The 25227-nt window shown below is 43.1% G+C and overlaps 1 protein-coding gene across 1 annotated transcript in view; it reads left to right on the top strand.

The window, feature by feature from the left end:
* Positions 1-25227, top strand: part of LOC308272287 (contactin-associated protein-like 3) — a gene marked incomplete at both ends in the record, with an annotated part of 163953 nt that overhangs the window by 97660 nt on the left and 41066 nt on the right. The window contains 4 exons of the mRNA XM_080709029.1: positions 1125-1386; positions 5775-5918; positions 15831-15996; positions 19638-19744. Coding sequence (XP_080565155.1) covers positions 1125-1386; positions 5775-5918; positions 15831-15996; positions 19638-19744 — 679 coding nt within the window. The remainder of the gene's footprint in view (positions 1-1124; positions 1387-5774; positions 5919-15830; positions 15997-19637; positions 19745-25227) is intronic.

Here is a 25227-nt window from a genome sequence, read left to right as displayed (position 1 = left end):
ATGACACTATTTTATCTATACACAAAACAACCACAGCGATACTTATAAGAAAATCTGTGTGCTTCTATGTAGGCTCTAGGACAGTATGAGATTTTCCTGACCAAGATTGGAAACTCAAAAGATATACAAGACTTCTTTGTATATTCTAGATGCTGGTCTTCTATCAAGGAGTGGCTGGCAGACTTCTCCCATTCCATAGGCTCTTTCTTCAGAATTGTGATTCTTTCCTTTGCTGTGCAGAAGTTTTTTGATTTCAGGAAGGAAACAGACCAAATAATATTACATTCATGTATGAATGTTTCACTACCAATCTCACTAGCATGTAAGGGGAGAGAGAAGGGATATAGTGGGGTGAGGTGCAGAGAGGAAAACACCAAAAGATGTTTTGTGTGTGTATATAAATGAGTACCTTTGGCCCTCTTTATGATAATGTAATTATATAATTATGTCACACCAATGAAACTATTAAAAAGTTATACAAGAAAATATTACATGGTTGTACAAAATTAACATTTTCATGACAAAACTGCAAGCAAACTTTGTATATAGCTTATATCTGAGAAAAAATTTTGAATACTGTCAAAGTATAATTTTCCCCAAACTAAAACATATGACCTGTAGAAATATCAAATAATCATGTGTCAACGATGTAACCAAATTATTGGTTAATGCAAGAGCCAGTAAAATAATGAAGCTGATATGAAACAGATTTTGAGCAATATTATTATGGAAAGACCGAAAGTTGTTTATGAGAACAGTATGACAATATGAAAAATGTCCTGTTTATTTTTGCATTCTCAAGTGTAGCAGAGAACTTGAAAATAATTGACATAGAATACATTTCTGTTGAATTAAATTATACTGAGATTTATTGGCTAACTAAACAATAGGAAAGTGGAGAATTTTACCAAAAAAAATGCCACCGGAATAGGTTTTCCCAATTATGATAATACTTACATTTGAACAGAAGATAAATATCAAAAACTTAAAGCTTTAACCACGTAAATTAATTTATAAATCCTATATTGAAGAAAAGTTCTTGTAAATCTTTGCAAAATCTGTCTTTACTCGGAGAGAAGCACTCGTGTATGGCCTTTCAACACGCCCTTTTATTTTGTTCATAGGGAAATATGTCCTTCTGGTGTCCACAACCACAGACCGTCCCCGTGACTTTTCTGAGCTCTGAGAGTTACCTGGCTCTGCCAGGCCACGCCGGGAAGGACACAATCGCTGTCACTTTCCAGTTTCGTACATGGAGCAAAGCAGGACATTTGCTTTTCTGCGATCTTTGGCGAGGTTCCGGAAGTTTCCTCCTCTTTCTTGAGGATGGAAAACTTAAGTTGAGTCTCTTCCAGCCAGGACAATCCTGGAAGGATGTCACAGCAGGTAACCATTTGCTCCCTAAGCCTTACAAACAACAAAAGATTAATCTTTGATAGTCTGCTTATTTGGAGGAAGAGTTTGCTCTTAGGTTACTCTGGACTATTTATATGTGGGACATAAAGCCATTGCTAGTGTTATAAACCCCAAATTATCAGATACAAGTGTTATGGCTTGGGTTTGAAATGTCCCCCAAAGCCTCATGTGTTGAAAGCTGTCCCTGAAGCAGCAAGGTTCAGAGGCGGGATGGGGCTGAAAGAAGCGGGTCAGTCGGGGGTGGTCCCAGGGACATTCTACGTCCCTGGTCTCCTCCTTTTCTCTTTCTGCTTTTGGCTGCCATGACCAAGAATAGCTTTACTCTCCCATCATGGTTTTTGTCTTAGAGCCAGCCTATCGTGGACAGAAACTCAAACACGAGGACCAAATAAACCTTTCCTTCTTCCTTCTTGAAGTTATGCTTCTCGGGTATTCTGTTGGTCATAGCAACAGAAAACCTGACTAAAACCAGAAACAGCAGTACACATTCCTGTAGATATAATACCGACACATAAGAAAAAATATAAAATATGCTTAGCCCCATTTTTGGCACACTCTGCCTCCATTCCAAAAAAAAGTACGAGGAGCCCTCGTGACCCAGGCAGTACACGCAGATATTCACTCTTTTTCTCCCTTCCTCTTGTCTCCCCTCCCTGCTCTTCTTTTCTGTGGAGGAATAGTCTAGATACAGCAGAGTGGATCAGTATTGCTTCATCCTCAAAGATGCCAGCAGACACCAAGAGCTCCTCTTCTTTCACTGATGAATGATTTATTTTAATAGGTAACCTGTCATCAGGGATGGAGCTCACTCCTCTACCTGCCACCCTTCTCACTGAAAATCATGGGAGCCCCTAAGCCTAAGCTGCTCCTACCCGTGCAGCGGTAACCCTCAGGACTTCTTTGCAGAGAGAACCACAGGAAAGAAATCTGACGCCTTTAGCATGATGGCCAACCGCACTCGGGCTCTCTCTGAGCTCGGTCCACGTTGGGCAAATCTAACAGTAGATGTGACGCTCTGCTGTGTGGGTGGGGAAACTCGGCAGCTGCAGAGCTGACCGCGTTCCGACTGAGTGCTAAGTCAGCATCATCCCTACCTTGGCAGCAAAACCAAACGAGGGTTTCTCTTAAGAAATCATGGCGTCTAAGAAAAGGCAGAGGAGGCAGACATCTTGCTGGAGACCTGGGGATTATCAAACACCAGACTGCTGTTGAATACTGCTTATTAGATATTCCACATCTGTGAAGAGTAGATTAGAGGGCGAACCTACTTGGGATTTCTGCAATACTCCAGCCGGCCCAGATGTTAGAATCTGGACCCATCCGCCTCTTATCCCAGATAAATGAAAAACAAAATAAAGACTAAAAGCCGGGTGTGGTGGCGCATGCTTGTAATCCCCGCGCTTGGGAGGCTGAGACTGAAGGATCGCGCGGTTTCAAAGCCAGCCTCAGCTGCTGAGTGAGGCTCTCAGCAACTTAGTGTGACCCCATTTCCAAATAAAAATATAAAATAGGTCTGTGTGTTTTTTTTTTAGATTTTTAGTTACCCTTATACCATAGAGCCAGTTCTATACACTTATAGTCAGAAAGGAGAGCTAAAAGGAAATTGCAAATTAATGCAAACCTAGTATATCTTGTTGGTGTCCAAGAGAGAAGAATGAATGACTCCCCCAAACACCGGGGGTCTGTCTGAGAGCAGGCATTACATGCATCACTGCCTGATTTTTACAGGATAGTTTCTGTCACTACACAGGTGTAAAATAACCCCATCAAAGATAACGATTTATAAGCATATAAAGCCAGATTAATCCTACCATCCAACAGATACCCAGCAATCTCCTTTGTCCATTTCAAAGGTGAATCGAATCGTTTCCTTCAGTAGTTAAGCTTTATTGCTGAAATGTTGCAGAGATTCTAGTACCCAGCACTTTCTCCAGATCTGGGTTGCAAAATAACTGGAATTGAATAGAATCAAAGTCCTTAAATCACATCAAAATTTGGCCCAGCTCATGTGGCTTCACAAGAGTGATATTTTGCTCATTTTACTTTTTGACAAAAAATTATTTTCATGTGCAAACCTGTTTTAAAAAGCAGCTATGCTGTGAGCAATTGCACAATTGCTTTAATACTTTCTCATTAAAATGTTTATAAATTCTACTGTATCTGATTTCTTTGGGTATAAAATATAGTCAATTGTAACAGAAAAAAAGAGAACAAATTATTTGGCTGATAAATGACCAGAAAAACTATCCCCAAATCCACTATCATTTGTCAAGAGATGCTTTGAAAGAGGGCACCATCAGGACTTTACACTATTATAAAAAGAACTTGTCAAGGATTTGACTTAACCCATAAATAAATGAGAGAACCCATAAAATGTTACAACAAACTCAAAGGATACTTTGGAGAATCACAGACATGTAAGTAGTCAGATAAAATGATTTATCTAGAATGTAAAGTAGTTTATTCCATGGTATGAGATGGGGGGAGAGAGTAGGTCAACTATATTTTTGCCAAGCAAAAATCATTTGCGTATCTAGACAATGGTCATTGTCTGCATTAAGCAACCTAAATATGAGAGGCACAGAGGCCCAGAAAATCAAATAATCCAATGTTTATAGATAATGCCTGAAGACATCTAATTATCCTGGTTGACTTCAAAGTATAGTTTTCCCCTCTTACACATTACTCTCACTTGTTTTAAGAAGGGAAACTGAAATATTATGTGATTTTTTTTTAACTGTAGATTGAACCCAAGAGCATTCTAGCTCTGAGCTGTACCCCAAACCCACTTAATTTTTCATTTTGAAACAAAGTCTTGCTAAGTTGCTGAGGGGCTCTCTAAATTGCTAAGGCTGGCCTTGATATTGTGATCCTCCTGACAGCCTCTCAAGTAGTCAGATTCTAGGAATGTACCGCCACACCTGGCTTAATGGTTAATTCTTAAATTTTAAGAGATGCTACCTTTGGAATTTAATAATATATTAACTTTGCAAAAACTCATGTACCTTCATTTATTTATTTATTTATTATTTTTTTGGTGGTACTGGGGTTCCTGGAAGCCCTTTAACTCCGGGCTACACTCCCAGACCTATTTTATATTTTTATTTAGAAACAGGGTCTCCTAAGCCAGCGCGCATGGCTGGCTTCGAACCTGCGCGATCCTCCTGTCTCTGCCTCCCAAGCGCGGGGATTACAAGCGTGCGCCACCACGCCCGGCCACTGTACCTTCTTTTAAACATCATTATTTAATACTTTAAATGTTTAGGAATCAACTAGAGGTATATTTTATACAAAAGCACACTATTTTTAAATGTTTAGGAATCAACTAGAGGTATATTTTATACAAAAGCACACTATTTTTATATATTTACCATCACATCCACATTACTTAATAACTTGTAGTATAATAATACAGTTAACCCTTTTAAATAATATAACATAATGAATTGCCTTTTATGATAAATTGAGACATCAAAGTGTTTAAAAGCACTAGAGGTAATCTATATTTTTTCACCTGGTAATATTTCAAAGATACATGTTACAAAATGGATCAGGAATCAAGCTTACCTCGCAGGTAAAATAATTTTCGTATCTGTGGATAAAATTTTTTCTGCAAGCTGAGTATGATGACATATACCTATAGTTCTATTAGTGGGGAAGCTGAGACAATAGGATTGGGGCCAGCCTCTGCAACATAATGAGACCCTCAGTTGCCCACCCTGCTTTAAAACAAAAAAGTGTAGCTCTGAGGCAGATTGTCCCTGAGCTCGGTCCCTAGGACCACAATAAATGGATAAATAAATAATTAAATAAACAAATAACTTAAAATGATTTTCCTTGTTGTCAATTCTGCTCCAAGTACAAAGCTATCAAATAGGTCAGACACTGAAAGCAGAGCCCATCTGAATGGGGCGCTACCTGGCACCCTAAGTGATCTTTTCCCCTGACTCAAAGCCTTCCATCATTACTCTTGACTTTATTAACTCCCTCTCCAGATTCCGGGAAGAATTTCTCTTTTGTTAGATTCGGTGAAGCAAGTACCTTTTGCATTTGAAGATTAACTGAACTGCATTTCGAGCTCCCTGGATGAAGACTTTGACGTGTCTATTGGATAATTAAATTCAAGGCGTCACCTGAGGCGCATGGTCAGAATTTATTATAGTGACTCTTTAGAAGGGGCAGTGCTTTCATCCATATTATTGTCATAATAAATGGAATCCTTTCATTAAAGGAATAATGTCAATAATGTGCCAACAGGTAAATACTCCTCTGACTTATTCAGGGATGTGAAAAATTGTTTTTAAGTGTTGACCGTGTTCCTAACTTACGGTTCCTCTAACTGACTCTACTTCTGCTAGGTGCTGGACTGAGCGATGGGCAGTGGCATTCGGTGTCCTTGTCTGCTAGGTGGGGCCGCTTGAGTGTGGCAGTGGACGGCCACGGGGCCACACGGCCCCTGGAGACTGTGCGGATGGAGCCAGGTGATACCCTGTACTTTGGAAGTGAGTGAAGTCCACCATCACGCCCAGCTAGCAACGTGACGATTTCATATAACATTAAAACAAAGTACATGTTAGCAACACACAGTAGACAAAAACAAGTGGGGCTTTTTTCAAATGTCATAATCAAACCTCAATAATGTGTAGATAATGTTATGCTTCTCACAGCTCACAAAGGTAAAACAAGTCATATCACCCACAGTCATTGGCTTCCATTGCTGTATACAGTTCAATCCATGTCTCTGACTCGTTTTCACACAGATCAATTTATAGATAGGAAAATAAATAGATTTTTTTAAGTAGGAAGGAAATATCTAGGTATGGTGGTGCACACCTGTAATCGCTTGGGAGGCCAAGACAGGAGGATCACAGGTTCAAGGACAGCCTCAACTTAGCGAGGCCTTGTTTCAAAATAAAAACAAAATAGGGCTGGGGATGTGTCTCAGAGGTAGAATGCCCTTGGGTTCAATCCCCAGTACTAAACACACACACACACACACACACACACACACACACACACACACACACCACAGAGTGGGTGAGTGATGGGAAGGATAGAATTAACTATAAAGAACTTTTGAACATCAGAAATAGCATAAACATGAATAGAAGACAAGTACATTAAACGGATCCATGGCGTAACTGGTATTCTCTTGGCGCTAAAGACGCAATGTTTGTGCTCTCCTAAAATTAGAGTACTGAAATATTACCCCGTAAGGTGATGGTATTGAGGGTTTTAGAGGACAATTAAGTCATAAGAGTGAACTCCTCAGAATAGAATCGGTGCCCCTTTTAAAAGAGACCCAGAAATTTCCCTAGCCCTCTTTCTGTTATGTGAAGACACATCAAGGTGATGGCCATCTAAAAGCCAGAAAGCCAGAAAGCAGGCCCTTGCATAGACCAAGTCTCCCTGGGCCTTGTCTCGGACTCCAGCCTCTAGAACGGGGAGTAACAAGCCACTCAGCTTGTGGTGTTGCTGCAGGGGCCAGTGAGAGAGAGGACAGGCACAGGTGCACACTCTGGATTGGAAAGGCCAGCTGGCTATTGAATAAAGAGAACACACACACACACACACACACACACACACACACACACACACACACAGCCAGGGCTCCAGAATCTTCTGAGAGACACTGAACAGACAGTGCAAGGAACTGCGTCATGCCAGACATGGATTCTGTATGTTAAATCTCTCCCTTCTCGCTCCTATCACTACGGATGTGATAAGAAAACTCATTCTCAAGACAGAAAGTTTTCAGGTAGGTGGGAAATTCCACATTTCACCACACACTTGGTGGGGACCTAAACACCAGGGTGTGGCCTGGGTGACTCCGTCAGGCGCAATTATTACTGGAAAGGTTCAAGTAACACATAGATCTCCTGTTCTTTTCTTTCTTTGCTGTTCTGGGGATGGAACCCATGGTAGCCCTCTGCATACTGGGCAAGACTCTACCACTGAGTCCCACCCCCATTCACACCCTCCTTTGTATTAGAATGAAAAATTATATATAAAGAGAAATATAAGTCTAGTGGAGAAAACTTTTGTATGCATTTCTGTGCATTGCAATATGCTTACTTCATCAGCATGTGTCGGGTCTCACGTGAAATCTGTGCACTTTCAAATCTATTAAAGCCTTCATTGAATTGGTCTTTGCCACACAAAGAGCAGTGTATTTATATTGTTAAAGTAAATTAAAAATCCCTAAGGGGAAAAAAAAAAAAAAACTTGGCTTGCAAACATGAGACAAAACTGAATTTGAGTTATTTCTTATTAAGGCCTATATTTTTAAAAAAATCAAACTTAAGGCTAATCAGTCAGAAGCCACCAACTAATTTATATAACCAGGGATTTTTCCAGAAAGATAAACCAAACAAAGGCAGTTGTCTAACTGTAATTAACCAGGGGGAGGGGAGAGGGAGCACAAGCCCGCGAAATCGCTCCCATGCTGGTCCTACAAAAGAGCCTTCCCCTTCTACGCACACGGCAGACCCTGGAATCACTTCCAGTTGAGGGCTGCCCCATTTGTAAATCACTGTTGGATCAAATGAACTCTTTAAGTTTTACTTCGCCTCGATTTATCTTTGAGTAGCTGTACACTTATATCTCCAGTAAGATGTTTTATTCCTCCAGGGAAACACAAAGTAAACCCCGAAGAGCTTCATATTTTTTACATCATTCATCTTGAATGGATGAAATTATGAGATACAAGGGAAGAAAGAAAGGAGAAAGAAAGAAAGAAAATACAGCTATGTGTCAGTCTATTTAACTTTTTTACCTTTTTAATTTCTTTTCAGAGACATAGATAATAAAAAAAAACAAGAAATACACTTTTAAGGGGAAACGTGGGCTATCTCCGGAGCGAGCGATGCCACATGCCTACCTTTTTAATAGACAAATGAGCTTTAGGAGTAATTCCCCAAGATGGTTAGTGATCTGAGAAATGTCATAGCTGAGGATGATGTTGAATTAAGGGTTTCCAAGTATGAGTTACAAGATATCCCTTATGTCTGATCTCAGCCTATGAGATACTGACAAATAATTACCTCTAACAAAAATTTTCCAAACCATGTGCTAAAGAACAGTAAACTGAACAGGGATGTTTGCTACTAGAATGAGGGCTCAAGTCCATATGGCAGAAATGGATTATAGAGTTTGACCCAGATGCCTTTGTTTTATAACTGTTAACCCAGGTGGGAAAGGTCCGGAGAGAAACTACTGGAATAAACAATAGGAAATGTGAAATACGGCTCTCACTGAGAATGTATGTTCATGTACAATCCTGTTTCCTTCTGAAAATACTAGAGATTTCTCTAAAGACAGACGCATACAAACAAACATTTCACAAAGAAATATGTAATTGTGGTAGGCAAAATGACTCCCAAAGATGCCTGGGACCTATGAATATGTCACCCAGCATAGAAGACCTTGCAGGTGTGACTAGGGTTCAGACCTTAACAAAGGGATCTTGTCCTGAATTATTTGGGTGGGCTCGATGCAATCATATGAGCACTTAACTGACTGGACTCTGAAGGCAGAAGAGAAACTCAAGAGTGATCCAGGGAAATTAGAGAAATGTGCTATGCAGTGTTGCTGGCTAGGAGACGGGTCTGTCACCGTGACTAGGATGTAGGCAGCCTGTTGCTGGTTAGGAGACGGGTCTGTCACCGTGACTAGGATGTAGGCAGCCTATTTCAGTCCACTTTTCTGTCGTGGTGACCAAAACACCTGACACAAGCAACATGAAGAAAAGTTTATGTGGCTCAGGGTTTCAGAGGTACGGTTCATAGTTGGCTGACTCCAAGGCAGACATCATGCTGCTTGTATGGCAGAAGAAAGAGAAGACCAATTCAATGGCGATGAAAGGAGAGACAGAGAGAGAGCGGAAGAAGGAAGAGGAGGAGGAGGAAGGAGGAAGAGAGGAGGAATGTGAGAGGAGGAGGAAAAGGAAGAGGAGGAGAGGAGGAGGAGAGGAGGGAGAGGAGGGAGAGGAGGGGAGGAGGGGGAGGAGGGGGAGGAGGTGGTGGAGGAGGAGGAGGAAAGGCGACAGCAGCAACCACCAGAGACAGACATAGTCTACATGCCTAAATTGCCACCCAGTAATTTAATCAAATCGCTAACCCTTCAGTGGCTGTCTCCACTGATGGGAGTAGAGCTCCATTTCAACGGTTTCACTTCTGAACACTCATGCATTGCCAATACGTGAGCTTTTCCCAGGAGCATTCTATATTGAAGCCCTAACATAGCCCGAAGGAGCTGGGTGGCTCCTGCTGACAGCCAGTCAGGAGACTGGGCTTCCTTCCTGCAACCACAAGGAACGGAATTCTGCAAAAAGCCTGGGCGCTCTTGGAAGCACATTCTTCCCCAGAGCTTCCGTTTAACAGTCCAGACTGGTGCCACCTCCACCTTGTCCTTGCGAGGCTCTTGGCAGAATAAGCAGGCCAGCCCCCCTGCAGCTGTACACTGGGATGTAACCGATGGATGGATGCCGCCTTAAGCCTCTGAATCCGTGATAATCTGTCATGACGACGATACAAAGCTGACTCGCGTCCCAACCTCTGTCTGAATCTTCATCAGACACTCTGTCCTTCAGTTCAAGACACTTAGGCAGTAGCCAAAGGGAAAAGGCTTCCTCAAATACACCCTGAGAATATTCTTAAAAGTAAAACACAGTGCATGAGAGGCTAATTTCAACAGAAAGCCAAAATGCCAGCAACAAGTGTCCTGTTTCGTGTTGTTAAGATTATGAGTGGCCTGAGAGCTAGAATAACATTCATGCTCATGAACCACAGAGCAAAGTGAGAGAAATGATAAGGCTGATCATGGCCGCAGACAGGGATTCTAAAGTGTGGCCCAAACGTGAGAAGCGGCAGCTTCTGTACAAAGCAAACACCACCAACCACAACCCAAGTGTGCGCGTGCACAGGTAGAGTCCTACTTGCTTCAGGGGCGCCATGCGGGGTTGGCTTGTTCGCCCCCCAAGTTCATGAGTACCTCAGAACGTGACCACATTTGGGATAAGATCCTCGCTGGTGAGACCGTGGAGAAAGTTCTGCGCTGTTGGTGGGAAGGTAAATTAGTGCCGCCATTATGAAAAAGAGTGTGGCCGCTAAAACAGCTAACGTGAGGACCGTCTACTAAGATCTAGCATTCCTTCTGCCTGTCTGTGCCCAAAGGTGATGAAGTCAGCACGCTGATTACACCTCCGTGCTCCCATGTACGAGGGCCTGATCTGCAACAGCCAGGTTACGGGATCAACCTAAATGTCCATCAACAGACAAACCCATGAGACAACGTGGCGTTTATACTCAGAGGAGCACGATTCAGACGTAAGAAGCAAATCTTGTCATTTGCTACGGCATGAATGAACCTGGATTCCATTATGTGAAATAAACAAGGCACAGGAAGACAAACACCCCCAGGCACAGTGGTGCGTTTCAGGAATCCCAGTAGCTAGGAAGCCGAGATAGAAGGATCATAGATTTGAGGCCAGCCTCAGCAACCTAACAAGACTCTTAGCCAGTTAGCAAGACCCTGTTTCAATATAAAAAATAAAGAGCTGGGCATGGTGGTGCACGCTTGTGATCCCAGCATTTGGGAAACTGAGATAGGAGGATCCGGGTTCAAGGCCAGCCTCTGCTACTTAGTGAGGTCCTTTGCAACTCAGTGAGACCCTGTTTCAAAATAAAGAAGAAAAATAGGGCTGGAGGTGTAGCTTGGAGGTAGAATGCCCCTGGGTTCCATCCCCAGTACTGCTAATGAATGAATGAATGAATGAATGAATGAATAAAATAAAAAAGCTTGGAAGTAGATTGCCCCTGAGTTCAGTCTCCAGTACCAAAAAGCAACATCATAGGCAGAATATAAAAAAGTTTATCTTGTATAAGTTAAGAGTAGGATAATGGTTACTGGAGACCAGGGAGAGGAGGGAGGAAGATTGGGAACCGTTGCCTGACAGGTGCAGGTTACAGCTGGATGGGAGGAGCATGTCCTAGTGTTCTGTGCACAGGGGACGCACATAACTGACAGTCATGCACTGCACATCTCAAAGGAGTTAGAAGAGAGATCTTCAGTGTATTTGCTATAAATGATATAAGTTCAAGGTGATGGATACGATGCCTGCCCTGAGTTGGTTGATATACAAGGCTTCATAAATATGTACAAATATTATGTGCCAATCAGAATGTGATATTAAATTAAGTTTTTAATGAAAAATAAGGTCATTAAGGTGGCCCCCTGTCCAATTTGATGGATGTCCTTATAAAAACGTGAACCGTGGTTACAGAGACAGAGAACGTACAGAGAGACTATCTCGTGAGGATGCAGGCCCAGGATGATTGGTCTACGGCCAGAACCCCTCGCTGCCTCCCCAACTCAGCCTTATCCCGAAGCTGCAGCCCCTCTGCCAGGAATCCCTCCATTAAACGATTGTTTTAAAATACTTAAGCGACAAAGCTTACATATATAGCTTAATATAAATATGCACTATATACTGATCAGCTGTCAAAGTAATGAACACACGCTGCCACACATAGTTACCACTCGTGTGTAAAGAGCACTAAGGCCCCTTCAGATCTGCTCTCTTATCGAATTTCAAGTAAATAACAGTGTTATTAAATAGTCTCTATGCTGGGTTCTTTGTGGGGTTTCTTTTTTTAAGTACCAGAGGTTGAACCCAGGGCTATTCTACCTCTGAGCCACACCTCCAGCCCTTTAAAAGTTTTATTTTGAAACAGATTCTTGCTAAATTACAGAGGCTGGCATTGAACCTGCGATCCTCCTGTCTGGGAGGATCCTCCCAAGTACTGGGATTACAGGCACGCGCCCCTGCACCAGGCCAGGATTCCTTTGTATTTAATGGGGAATAAGAAAGACTTTGATTGAGAGCTGCAGGGCATGTCTGCCGGACACGCTGAAGCAGAGGCCCGCATCTAGGGACAGGCTCTGCAGAACTCCCCTCCCTCACATCACGGACTCCGTAGCACTGCAGCGCTCGGAGAGCCTCCTTACTCTTCCTCTGTTTTGTGTGCAGGTTTTATCACCCTGCGCAGGTGCTGGCTCCTCTAGAGCATCTTACATACGACTTTCTCAAATGCTGATGGAGAAAGCTTGTGTTTTGCCCAACGTGATTAGGAAGTGAACCCTCTCAGCTGCTGCAGCGTCCCTTCCCTGCCAAGGGGCAATGCACAGAAACATTTACCTTAGTCAAAGTGCAAGTCAGCCTTTCCTGAACAATAATAAACAGATTTTGCCACCTCGTCGATTGAGTGCAACTAGGAAACCTGGCGTCCGTGTATGTAGAGAAAACTTGGGAAGGGCGGCTGTGGAGGGGGTCATGGCTCCTCATCCTTGTGTGCTCAGGTGGCAAGCCCTCAGTCACTGGGCATGTCGTTCCACTCTGCCAGGGACCAGTGCTTCTTCTCCAAGTCTTCATTAGGCTAGCTCTGCAATTTTCCACTTTCTTTCTAGAGATATTTTTAAATTATGCTAGAAAGAGAACAATGTGAAAGTAAAATTCACCCCTTACAAGGACTGTCAGCACCTGGATTATGTGTGAACGTTGACATTCCCCAGAGAACCCTTCCAGAGAGCGACTGTCGGAGTGGACGATGGATGTCAGTCTTGGAGACTCCGACTGTTTTATTTCCCAGTGGTCTGAGGGCTGCGCGCCTGACCTTTGTATTAGGATGTTTGCTGCATAGGGTAGACTTTATGACCATCCTAAGGAACAAATTATTTGGCAAATAAGTCAATAGATACAAGAGCTGTCACTTCAAAAGTAAAGGTTTAGGAAGTGCTCAGAGAGATAGAAAGGAAATGCCATCTAAATTCTAAAATACACCTAATAAAATTAACTACGGGAAAATCACTTGTTAGGCAATGAGCGTGGTACCACCATTTAGACTTTAGCATTCTGCACGCAAGATTTAGTAATGTCTCATAACTCAAGAGCATGCTTCCGTAAACATATAAGCTCCGATGTAATAAATGCTTGTTGGTTTTATTAATATCATAATTTTATTCATTATTACTGTGAAATAGATCATATATTACACCTAGAAAAATATTAGTAACATTTTTCACAAGAATGCATGTATTCTACTACAGGACTCTGCCTTATTTTATTTTTAGGTTCTGCTCTCCAATTTTACTGCTCTCGGGCAATTTTCTGTCTGCTTTTACTTTTGATAGAACTGCCGCCATAAAGGTTACTTTTAGAAATACTTTTGAATATGTCTAGCTTTTTTTGGTGGATTTGGCCTTTTCCATATGCATGCCTATTGGGCTGAACTTACACATTTGCACTGAAACTTTAGAAAACCACAGATTTGACCATTTTAGCAGCATTACGTGAGTGATAAGTTTAACTGATGTGCACAAGTCAGAAGTCGTTCATTTCTTCACGCAGAAGCAGCCTTCGGTTCAGCTGAGGTCCATTGCCCGTTTTGGCATGTTAAAGACCACACGCTGGAGCTCTCTTTGAGCGATCCCACGGCAGGCTTTAGGGGGGCCCATTCCACCCCATTCATCCGTGGGACTGACGCACTGATTATATTAAGGGAAATCTTCCTTGCCTGTTTATTGAAATTGTACTAGTGATTAATAATATAAGGTCAAAAAGAGATCCATGAAAAACATGTAAGTTCCACAATCATTCTTAAATACTTAATACTGAAGTGATTGAAGAAATAAATTAAGGGATTATATCCTACAAGCTTGAAATAAGAGTGCTTGTGAAATTGACGGAAGCTTTTTTAAAAATAGAGCAAATAATAAAAATATTCAAAAACTAGCATTCCGTAACACACAAATTGTTAATTCAATTGATAGCATTTGGAATTATGCCATTATGAAATGAAATTCTTTCATTTTTGTATATTAAAGTAAAATTTTGATCATTGGTAGACAAACTATGGCCCATGACTTGATATTATATGGGTCAAAGCAAAGAATGATTTTATAATTTTTAAATGTTTGTAAAAAATTAAGAGAATGTTGGACAGAGACTATATTATAATCCACAAAACCTTGGCACGTACCCTCTGGTCTTCTACAGAAAACATTTGCAGACCCCTGATTTAGGTAAGTGCCTTCCGATTTTGGGTGCGCAGTTGTTTTTAAACAGCAAGCTATGTTATAATCACCGCTCTGTCTTTCCTGCCTTCTTTCTGCGCTCTCTTCTTTTTCTTACTCCTTTGCCAACACATGGATCAAAGTTCCGTTAAGGAGGTTATATATTGCAGCTCAGTAGAGGGCGGGGAAGTTTAGGTTTTTGGAATTGTACTAGTGACTAAAAATTTCAGATCAAAGGTTAATGAGAAACATCCACAAGGTGTTCTAAGTCTGGACTAATGTGAAACCCATACTGTTCAACATAAATTAAGGCCACGCCCTTGCTCACACTCACACGGGACGCTCTCTGGAAACGCCCACAGTCAAGGGACGTCGTGTCAGATGCATCTCCAGTTCGAATTTAGGTGCGACTAGTTGATGTGCGTGCTGAGACTTTTAATATTTAGCCCATTAAATTGGAAATAATCAAATGTCTTCTGTCTTTATTTTATTCACAGAATAGTCTATACCGCTAAATTACTCTATGTAACACTATATGCCAGAGCAGCGTGCTGTCTCCTATTACCTTTGGTTATATATGTGACCCAAGCATCTAATAAAAGATTGTTACTAGGAAAGCCAATCTAAGTATTTTTGTCCAGTCAGCTTTAAAGAAATGTTTTTAAGTATTTTCAAGTGCACGCACATCACAGCACAGAAACGCACCTGCTGGGTAGATATAAATAGAAGTATCCAGCTACATTTTTTTTTTTTTTTGCGGTACTGAAGATGGAACTCAGAAGCATTCTACCGCTGAGCTACTCCCCTAGCCCCATATTTCATTCTTTATTTTAAAACAGAGTCTCACTGAGTTGCAAAGAGCTTCACTAAGTAGCTGAGGCTGTCCGCGAACCCAGATCCTTCTGTCTCAGCCTCCTGAATGCTGGGATAACAGGCGTGTGCTACCACGCCCAGCTTCCAGCTACATTTTTAAGTAGCATTTCTCCTGCTTCATAAAGCAGCCTCTCCTAAATAAAATATGGGCAAGGCTTTATGTTACCTTAATTCCACCTCCACATTAACCTCTATATCCTAAACCACACGAGATTTTAAAAGAAGCCAAATATGTCTTCGTTTGATGTGAGATAATTCCTGTTATTGGAAACTTAAATCTGATTTCTCTCAATTTTTAAAAAAAGTCCGAGTTCCAGGAATTTTCTTGCATTAGATCCACTCTGCCCTATGGCCTTCTACTGAGCAATGTCAAGTCATTCCTCGGGTGTCCACAGCTCAGGGGAAGCTGCGGCCCGCGCAGGGAGGCGCGGTGGCCGCTGTTGACTTCCCCCTCTTCTCTCTGTCCCCAGGCTGTCCCCACAACAGCTCTGGATGTGAAGGGCCCCAGGGAGGGTTTCAGGGCTGCCTGCGGCTCATCTCCATCGGCGACACCGCGGTGGATCCCATCTCGGTACAGCAGGGGGAGCTGGGGAGTTTCAGCGACCTCCAGATGGACACCTGCGGCATCACAGACAGGTGAGGGTCCGCCGGGTGGGTCATTGTGGCATGTCTGTTTTTAAAGTTTAAAAAAAAAGTAGACAGGTGGGGGAAGAAATGAATTCCTCTCTTTTCTGTTATCTTTCTTCAGGGAAGGGAATAGTCAATCATACAGGGGGGATTAGAGAATTGCATCTTTAGTTGTAGAGACCACATTTTTTTCAAATAATAGTGTTTGATTAAAAGCTGTATACCTTCTAAGGTTTTACTTAACGTGGTCCCAAGTTGCTAGGTTCATTGATCTTAACCCAGTTTTTGTAACCATGATACCTTTTGGATGATATCGGGGAGACACGGGCACTGGATACTCTGTAGGAGCCAGAAGAAGTCATCTCTTTCTAGAAAAGTCTGAGCCACAGAGGTCGATGGAGATCTGTGCGCAGTGACAGGTTACAGAGAAGATAGAACCATTTTAAGTTTTAAGAATCAAGTACTATAAACACACTCACTTCACACTGCCTTGTCTCTCTAGTAATTTGGGGTTAAATAGTCATTTGGTTAGAAGCACTGTTAGAACGATACCTCTGTACGTATGCGATGTCTTAGTGCCCTCCCCATGGCATCTGCTGTCAGTACGTCTAAGAATGGAAATCATTACACAGCCGACGCCCTATTGATAACTCACACTGCGGCCCATAAGTCTGTATGACTATTGTCAATTAAAAATGGAACTTAAAGATTAATAAACTATCGCTACAGATTTGAACACTAAAACGTAATACCTACATATGGTAGGCCTTTCAGAATTTACTACCTTGATGATCATTCTGTTTTAAAAACTGCCATTAAATTGTCTTCTCCAGCTATACAGATTTTAGCTTACAAGTCATTTTTAATGATATTTAGTGATGTGGGGATACTGGAGATTGAATCAAGGGCCAATCTGCCTCTGATCTGGACCCCCAGTCCCTTTAGTCACTTTTTTTTTCAGTACTGGGGATTGAATCCAGGGGCATTCTACCTCCGGGTTATGCCCTATTTTTATTCTTTATTTTGATACAGGATCTCACAAAGAGGGCCTCACTAAGTAGTTGAGGCTGTCCAGGAACCTGCCTCCCAAGTGCTGGGCTTATAAGCGTGCACCTCCATGCCTGGCTCCTTTCATTCTTTTATTTTGAAACAGGCCTTGCTAAGTTGCTGAGGCTAGTCTTGAACCTGTGATTCTTCTGTCTCAGATTCCAAGTACTAGAGTAATAGGTGTGCACCACCACACCTGGCTTTTAGTGGTATTTTTAACCAATTTTTATGGAATAGGAAATTCACTCATAAGAACTTTTTTGACACAGGATAATAATTTTCCCTGTGAAAATTTTTACTGGTTTGTGGGGTGAGGGGATAGGTGGGTTAAAGATACAGAGTTTATCAGTAAAAACTGTCCCAGTCATCCTCTCTCTTGCCGCTGGCACCAGAGTTCTGGGCACTGGCTGAGGACTGCATGGCCTGGGCCCCGGGCTGTGTCGTGTGGTGGGGATGGCGGTCCAGAGGACCTGTCCACCTTCTCTGTGGGGAGCTGCCCAGCGGCAGGTGCAGCCCATCCACCGCAGAGGATCACGGGAGGCTCCCACGGCTCCCGCCAGCTGCGAGGCGGGGTGACTTTCTCCACTTATAGGCCATTGTTTTGTCCTCTTGTCAATGGCTGCAAAATGGGAGGGATCCGCTCACATTGTATCTGCTACCAAGTGTCATGGCTTGGTAAGTGACCCCAAAGGCCACCAGCCTGCGGTGGGTGCTATCGGCAGGTGGGAGAAGCTTTCCGGGGCGAGGCCCAGTGAGACGAAGCCGAGTCACGGGGGGCTTCCCTTGAGGGGGCACTGGAGCCCAAGCCCTTCTGTCCCTCTGCTTCGTGTTTACCAGGAGGCGAGCAGCTTCCTCTGCAGAGCGCTTCCCAGGACACGCTGCCTCTCCGCAGCCCAGAGTGGGCCGACCTCCAAAGCTGGGCGCCCCAGTCCACCTTCCCCCCTAGGTGATTGCTCAGGTATTTGTTACAGTAATGGCGCCCTGGCCAACGCATGAGGAAAATCCCAAAGCTGTCCCTTTGCAGAAGAACTGTTGCCTGCTTCGCATGCAGTTCAAAGAATAAAGAAAGTATTTTCTTAACCTCACGCGGTTTTAACACTAAGATCCCAGGAGTTATACTGGTGTCTAAGTAGTTCTCTAATTTGTGCCTAAAAAGGCTTCTGAGTCAGAGGCTGTAGACCACAACTCTAGTCCTAGTATGTGGGAGGCTGAAACAGGAGGTTCTCAGGTTTTGAGGCTATCAGCAGCAACTTAAAAAAAAAAAAAAAAACTTGTTTCAAAATAAAAAATAGAAAGATCTGTGGGTATAGGTTGGAGGTAGAATGCCTCTAGGCTCAATCCTCAGCACCAAAATAAAGAAAATAATAAATAAAAAGTAAAAAGGGCTGGGGGTTAGAGTAGCTCAGAAGTAGAATGCCCCTGGGTTCAATCTCCAGTACCAAAATAATAATTATGGTAATAATAATAATAATAATAATATAATGACAGCTGTATCCAGGTATGTTTGTATTACATTGAACCTCACTATGATATCATTTCAATGCACTAATAAAAATATTTTAAAAATCTCAAAGCGCGGTACACTCATATGTGCACAGGGCATCTCATGAGTTTCCTCCGCTCCCCACCCCGCTGCCCGACTCCCTCCCAGTACTGCGGCTTGCACAGTAGTAATGCCTCCACAGATGGAAATAACACCGTCCGACTGTCTCCCTCCTCAAGCCCCTCCTGCCTCCCCTTCGTCCCTCCCTCGTCCCCTTCCACTACTGCCCGGGTCTCGCCCCTCATTTATCTGACGTCCCTTTTGTTCCAAGTCTGTAACTTGCACCTTCGAGAGCAGACATTCGACCCTGGACTTTCTGCGCCTGGCCGATCTCACTTAGCGTGATGCTCTCTCCGTTTTCCTGCAGACGCCATAATAGCGTCCTTGTTTGTGCCCGAGGAGAGTTCCTCTGTGTGTATACGCCCACTTTTCCCTACCCACTCCTCTGCTGATGGACACCTAGGTGGGTGCCCTGATTTGGCTTCCTGGTTTGTGCCGCTATCCGCACAGGTGTGTGTGCATCACCGTGGTGTTTTGACTTTAATTCCTTAGAAAGGCAAGGAGGGGTAGGTGCTGATGTCTTCACACTAGTAAGTCCCCAGTGACGAGTCACTCATTCCAGATCCGAAAGGCGGCAACAGCTGACTGAGATGTTCTTCAAAGCTCCTGGACCTGCGCTGTCGTGAGAGAGCAGAGGCTCCCCTCGGCCTCGGCCTTCCCTCCTATGAATAATGTCTGCACTGTAGTTATTAAGCATGCCAATTTTATGTATGTAATCATCTTGCCAGCCACATGTTAATTGGTATTTGGTCACATGGGGAAAAAAGAAAAAAATCAGATTATGTTGAAGAGACAGTTGTCACAGATACATACTTCTCAGCTACAGGCCCGTGCATAAGTAAAACTTTGCACCATCGTTAGGAGGTCGTGATGGTGGGTAGACCCAGTCGGTCGCCAGCAGTCTTGTGGGGTTTCCTCGTGTACGTCGAGTTAGTTTGTAGACACACTTCTTCTATGACGTTGACCAGAGGGAATAGCAGCCATGTCTGTTTTCCTGCAGGTGTTTGCCCAGCTACTGTGAACACGGGGGCGAATGTTCCCAGTCGTGGGACAGCTTCTCCTGCGACTGTGAGGGCACGGGCTACACGGGAGAGACCTGCCATTCCCGTAAGCCTTGTGTCTCCGTGTCCCCTTCCCCTCCCCTTCTTTGTCATTTCCTTCTGTCTTCCTTAGTTGCTTGTGTCCATTTGCGTATTTGCAATCATGCAGCCATATTAGAAGAACTATTTTAGCACCCAGTTGATTTCTAGTTAATTTTTGAGCCACCTATTTTAATTTATTTTTAGTTTTAGTTAATTAATTTCCCCCATGTTGAGAATTAAACCCAGAGGCGTATGCATACAAGGCAGCCGCTCTATCTCTGAACTGTACACCTCCGGCCTCATCTTTATTTAATACAAGGGTGTTGAGGTGGTGCACAGAAATGTTTAGAACTAAGTAGGAAGGGGGCGGGAGCCAAGTGCAGTGGTACATGCCTATAACCCCAGTGTATGGGAGGCTGAGACAGGAAGATTACAGGTTAGAGGCCAGCCTCAGCAACTTAGCAAGACCCTCATACACTTAGTGAGACCCTGTTTCAAAAAAATAAGGAGGCCAGGCGTGGTGGCGCACGCTTGTAATCCCCGCGCTTGGGAGGCAGAGACGGGAGGATCACGCAGGTTCGAAGCCAGCCGCGTGCGCTGGCTTAGGAGACCCTGTTTCCAAATAAAAATGTAAAAATGGGTCTGGGAGTGTAGCCCGGAGGTAGAAGGGCTTCCAGGAACCCCAGTACCACCAAAAATAAAAAATAAAAATAAGGAAAAAGAAAGGACTTGGAGCTGTAGCTGAGAGGTAGACTGCCTCTGGGTTCAATCCCTAGAAGAAAGAAAGAAAGAAAGAAAGAAAGAAAGAAAGAAAGAAAGAAAGAAAGAAAGAAAGAGGGAGAGAGAGAAAGGGAGAGAGAGAAAGGAAGGAAAGAAAAGAGAGAGGGGAGAAGATGTAGTAAGCAATGACAAAATAGGTGTCGTAGAAGAAGATACAGTCAAGGATAAAATCAAAGCCAGATGAACTCAAGGATGCGGGCTACGACGACTCCTTCCCTTCCTTGAGTTGGGCCACAGCTGTAATTCTGAGAATCTTTTTTAAGAAAGATGGAAAAAGAAGGCTTTCAAGCTCTGAATCTTAAAGTTTAATGAAATTAAGGATTTTAAAACTTGGATGGAGGTTTTAGAAGAGGCAGTAGACCTCACGGTCTCTTCCAGTTACAGCCTTGGGTGGTGGTGATCACAGAGTGAACAGCTGTAAAGAGCAAAGCTGACTTAGAAGTGCACAACCACAGCTGTCCTCACGCGAACGGCGATCTACGTAAGTTCACCCATTTCACCCTGAGGTGGCGGCTGCAGCACAGTGCTATTAGTGTCTTCACTATCGAGGTTAGGTCTGAAGGAGGCTAGTAACATGGCCTCCAGCTGGTCAGCGGCACAGTGAGGCCCCTGCTGGAGGGTGCTGGCTCTGGCCCTGGCCCCGCACCAGCAGTGTCTACGCCACAGGATCTGTACAGAGAAGGAATCTCAGGTTTCACCCAAACTTACTGAATCGGAATCTCTGGAGATGGAGCCCTGGAGTGTGTTTTAACAACATGCCACGTGCTTCTGGTGGACACTCAAGTGTCTGCTTTGAGATGGCTTAGAAATTATAAAATTTCTATCTCCTCCGTAGTGGAAATCTCTGTCTAAACCAAAGAATGATTCTCTATGTTAAAGTTTATTTTCTTGACCACTAGTTTGTTAATAATTAGAACATGCCAGAAGCCCCAAAACCATATATATATATATATATATATATATATATATATATATATATATATATATATATAATTATATTTCATTTTATCTTTTCTTTTTTTTTTTTTTTTTTTTTTTTTTTTTGCTGTACTGGGGATTTAACCCAGGGGCATTCTACCTCTGACGCATACCCCTATCTTATTTATTTTTCTCACTAAGTTGCTGAACTGGGATCCTCCTGCCTCTCAGCCTTCCAAGTACTGAGATTACAAGTGTTGGCCACCACGCCTGGTTTGTTTTAACTTTCAAGGCATTCTGTCTGTGCGTCTCTACGGAAATTTCTGAGTATCTTCTTCTTAGGAACAATTAGCCCCTTGCCTGGGTCTTTAAGACAGTAATGTAAGGTCTGAAATCATCAGCGCGACTCACGCTGAGGTCCTAATGGAAACTTTTAACAACTCCATGTGACTTACTTAACGTTTACAAAAACCACAAGAGGAAGGCAGGGTGTGGGTTGTTTTAACACGTGAGTGTGCCCCACCTTGACATTCTGCACAGGAGCTTCCCAAGGGACTGGTCGTGGCCAGCTCCGTGAGAATGATGTCGCTCGTCCAATGGCAGGTCTAGAAGGCTCCCCGTTTCCGAAGCCACCCCGCTCTCCTGGGGTGAGGGTGGCCTCTGGAGCCAGCTGAGGTCACAGAGAGGCAGAGGGATGAGAGCTTCGGCTTCCGTACCTCCTCCATCCCCCAAGCATAATATCTAACACTTGGTTTAACTTTGTTCATTCCTTTTATCCCACCCCTGCATATTTGCCGGATTTAGTAAACTAGTCTTAGAGCTAGGTGCGGTGCCTGTAATCTCAGTACTTGGGAGGCTGAGACAGAAGGGTCCTAAGTTCGAGGTCAGCCTTGACAACTTAGTGAGACCCTCAACAACCTAACAAGACCCTATTTCAAAATAAAAGTAAAAAGCCGGGCGTGGTGGCGCACGCTTGTAATCCCAGCATTCGGAAGGCTGAGACCGGAGGATCGTGGTTCGCGGACAGCCTCAGCTACGCAGTGAGGCCCTCTGCAACTCAGTGAGACCCGGTTTCAAAATAAAGAATAAAAAATAGGGCAGCGGGTGTAGCTCGGAGGTTGAATGCCCCTGGGTTCCATCCCCAAACCTGCAAAAGAAAGAAAGAAAGAAAGAAAGAAAGAAAGAAAGAAAGAAGGAAGGAAGAAAGAAAGAAAGAAAGAAAGGGCAGTGGGTATAGTTCACAGCATACCCCAGATTCAATCCCTAACACATAAATTTATTTATTTATGTATTTACATAAATAGATAAATAAATAAATATAGGCTAGTATATTCATTCATGATTGTTGACTAAAATCAACATATAAGTTAGCACAATTCCCAGGGAATATGCCAGAAGACTGAAAAAGAAATATTTAAATCTCAGTCTGATCTAATAATATTGATGATTACTGAGGCTCTTAATAATTGTGATTTTTCAAAAAGGCATCCCAAATAAAGGTGGGGTTTCGTCAAGCCCACGGTTGCCTGACTATGAAACCAGACTACCGGACTTAGTTGAAATAGGCAGTTTTTTGCCTGGTGCGCTCATGTAATTAACACGTTGTACCTTGTTAAAATGCCAAACCATTCCCACAGAGCAGACGCTCTTCTTAGCACCTGCTTCACTGTTTGTTCACTATCCACGTCTCCCTCGCACCTCCAGTCTAACCATTGGTAATAATTGGAGCGAGTCTCACCAGCCATTTATGATTATGTATACCTAAGTAAATAAAAGTGAGAAAAGAAAGAATGGCAGAAGAGCAAGCCATCCTACTTGTGTTTTTAACCATGACATTTGTTGAATGATACTCCTAATTTTTGGACTATTTGCTATGGGATCATTCTCGTTTGACAACTGGCTATGCTTACCTTAAGGCTACTTAGATTTAATATTTCCTCTTGCAAAGAAACAATTCCCTAAGTCTATTTTGTGAAATGACGCCCATATCCTTTTTAGGTTTTGCCTGTCAACCTAGTGAAGAACAACAAAAATTACATTTACTGGGGGCTAATTATAGTCCAGGAAAGCACAGATTGAAGCCATCTTGAAAATGTACTCTGAGGTTTTACTGAATGGCCGTGGTATTTATAGCTTTATCTTATTTATTTTTATTTTGGGGAGAGTGGGGGTTGAGCCTAGGGGCAAGAATGCCCCTGATCTACATCCCCAGTCTTTTTTTTTTTTTTTCATTATTATTTTGGAACAGGATCTCTCTAGGTTGCTGAGGCTGGCCCCGTCTCCTGTCTGAGGTGTGCCACAACACTCTGCTGTATTTATGGCTTTAAGCCGCACGGGGTGAGCGTTCCTCCACCCATTAACGGTACGATGGTTGGTCTTGGCCTGTGTTAGGCTGTCTCTTGAGAAGGAGCCCGTGTGCCCTATCAGTGTCTGGGCGTGCTGGGGAAGGAGTTTGCTCCTCGGAAGGTCAGCGGAAGGGAACAGTGTGCAGGGTTAACATGTACAGCGGGGAGGGCCTGTCTGCAGCCCAGCTCCCTGGCTCCTGTGGGAGCTGCCTCCGGGGCAGATTAGTAATGGTTTCAGACTCCATGCTAAGTGCTCAGAGCCAACGAGACTTTTTTTTCTAACATGCTTTAAGTGTTTGGAAATGTGTTTTCAATATACACTTAGGAGAGTAAATGTAGGAAAGTCAGTCAATGTAAAAATGTCCTCCTTAACATGCCAGGAATGTGGCCCTTCCCTTTCCCTATGATGGCCTGTATTTCTCAGATTTCATCTCCTGCTCCCCACCCCCGGCCTTCCTCATAGGTCCAGGCCAGGCCGGTGCGGGCCAGGCCGGTGCTGCTGGCCTGGTCCTCGGGCTCTGAGGAAGCAGGGCTCTCGCTCCAACCCCCGGCTTCTTCTGTGAGCCATCTGTGTTTTTCAGCTTCTTCCAGTGGGTTCTTTCCCGTAGGTCAACATGCCACTGGTTGATCTTTCCTTTAAATTGATACCAGGGATCGAAAGTCTTCATCATTTTCAGGTGTTAATTTTATATTTTGGTATGACATTTACCTACATAAATGAATATATTCAATTATGTCAGAATAAGCGAACATTATATAGGGACATCTTTCACAAAAGTCTTTTTCTCTCCTGATTTGAAATGTCTTTGTTTCTTATTTGCAAAATACTTAAGGGAGGTTCTTTTATTTATCAATTTTATTTTTTCATAAAGCTGCTGGTTTATAACTTATATTCATCTCTTTAAGATGCTCATACATAGGATATTTTAAATAAGCATGAGGTAAAAATTAAATGCATTATTTAAAATATTTCATGTCATACTTTCTAGATAATATCAGATTATTTAGGTGGCAAAGATGAATGTGTGTTAGCTACTCAGTTATTAAGGTAGAATGCAACTTTATTTTTGCTAATTTCCTTCTCCTTTGTTCGTGAAACAAAACCTAATTTTTAAAATGTCATTGTTTTTCTCCTATCTAATCGAATAGAATGTCATACACGCAAATAAAAATGATGTTGGGCAGCCAGGCACGATGGTGCCCATTTGTAGTCCCAGGACTTGGGAGGCTGGGGTGGGTCGCAGGTTGGAGGCGAGTGTTGGTGTTAGTGAGACCCTCTACAATTTAGTGAGATATTGTTTCAAAATAAAAAATAAAAAGGGATGGAGGTGTAACCTGGTGGTACAATGCCCTTGGCTCAATCACCGGTACCACCCCCCCAAAAAACACGATGTTGTGCAGTGTGTATCGTGTGTCTGTATTCAGAATGGAAAGCTGTGCACACCAGTTAAGAACACTGTGGGCT

Source organism: Muscardinus avellanarius, assembly GCF_963383645.1.
Source record: "Muscardinus avellanarius genome assembly, chromosome: 13".
In the NCBI taxonomy this organism is placed as follows: Eukaryota; Metazoa; Chordata; class Mammalia; order Rodentia; family Gliridae; genus Muscardinus; species Muscardinus avellanarius.
Note: the sequence above shows the minus strand (reverse complement) of the source record. Positions and strands in the feature narration are given on the sequence as shown.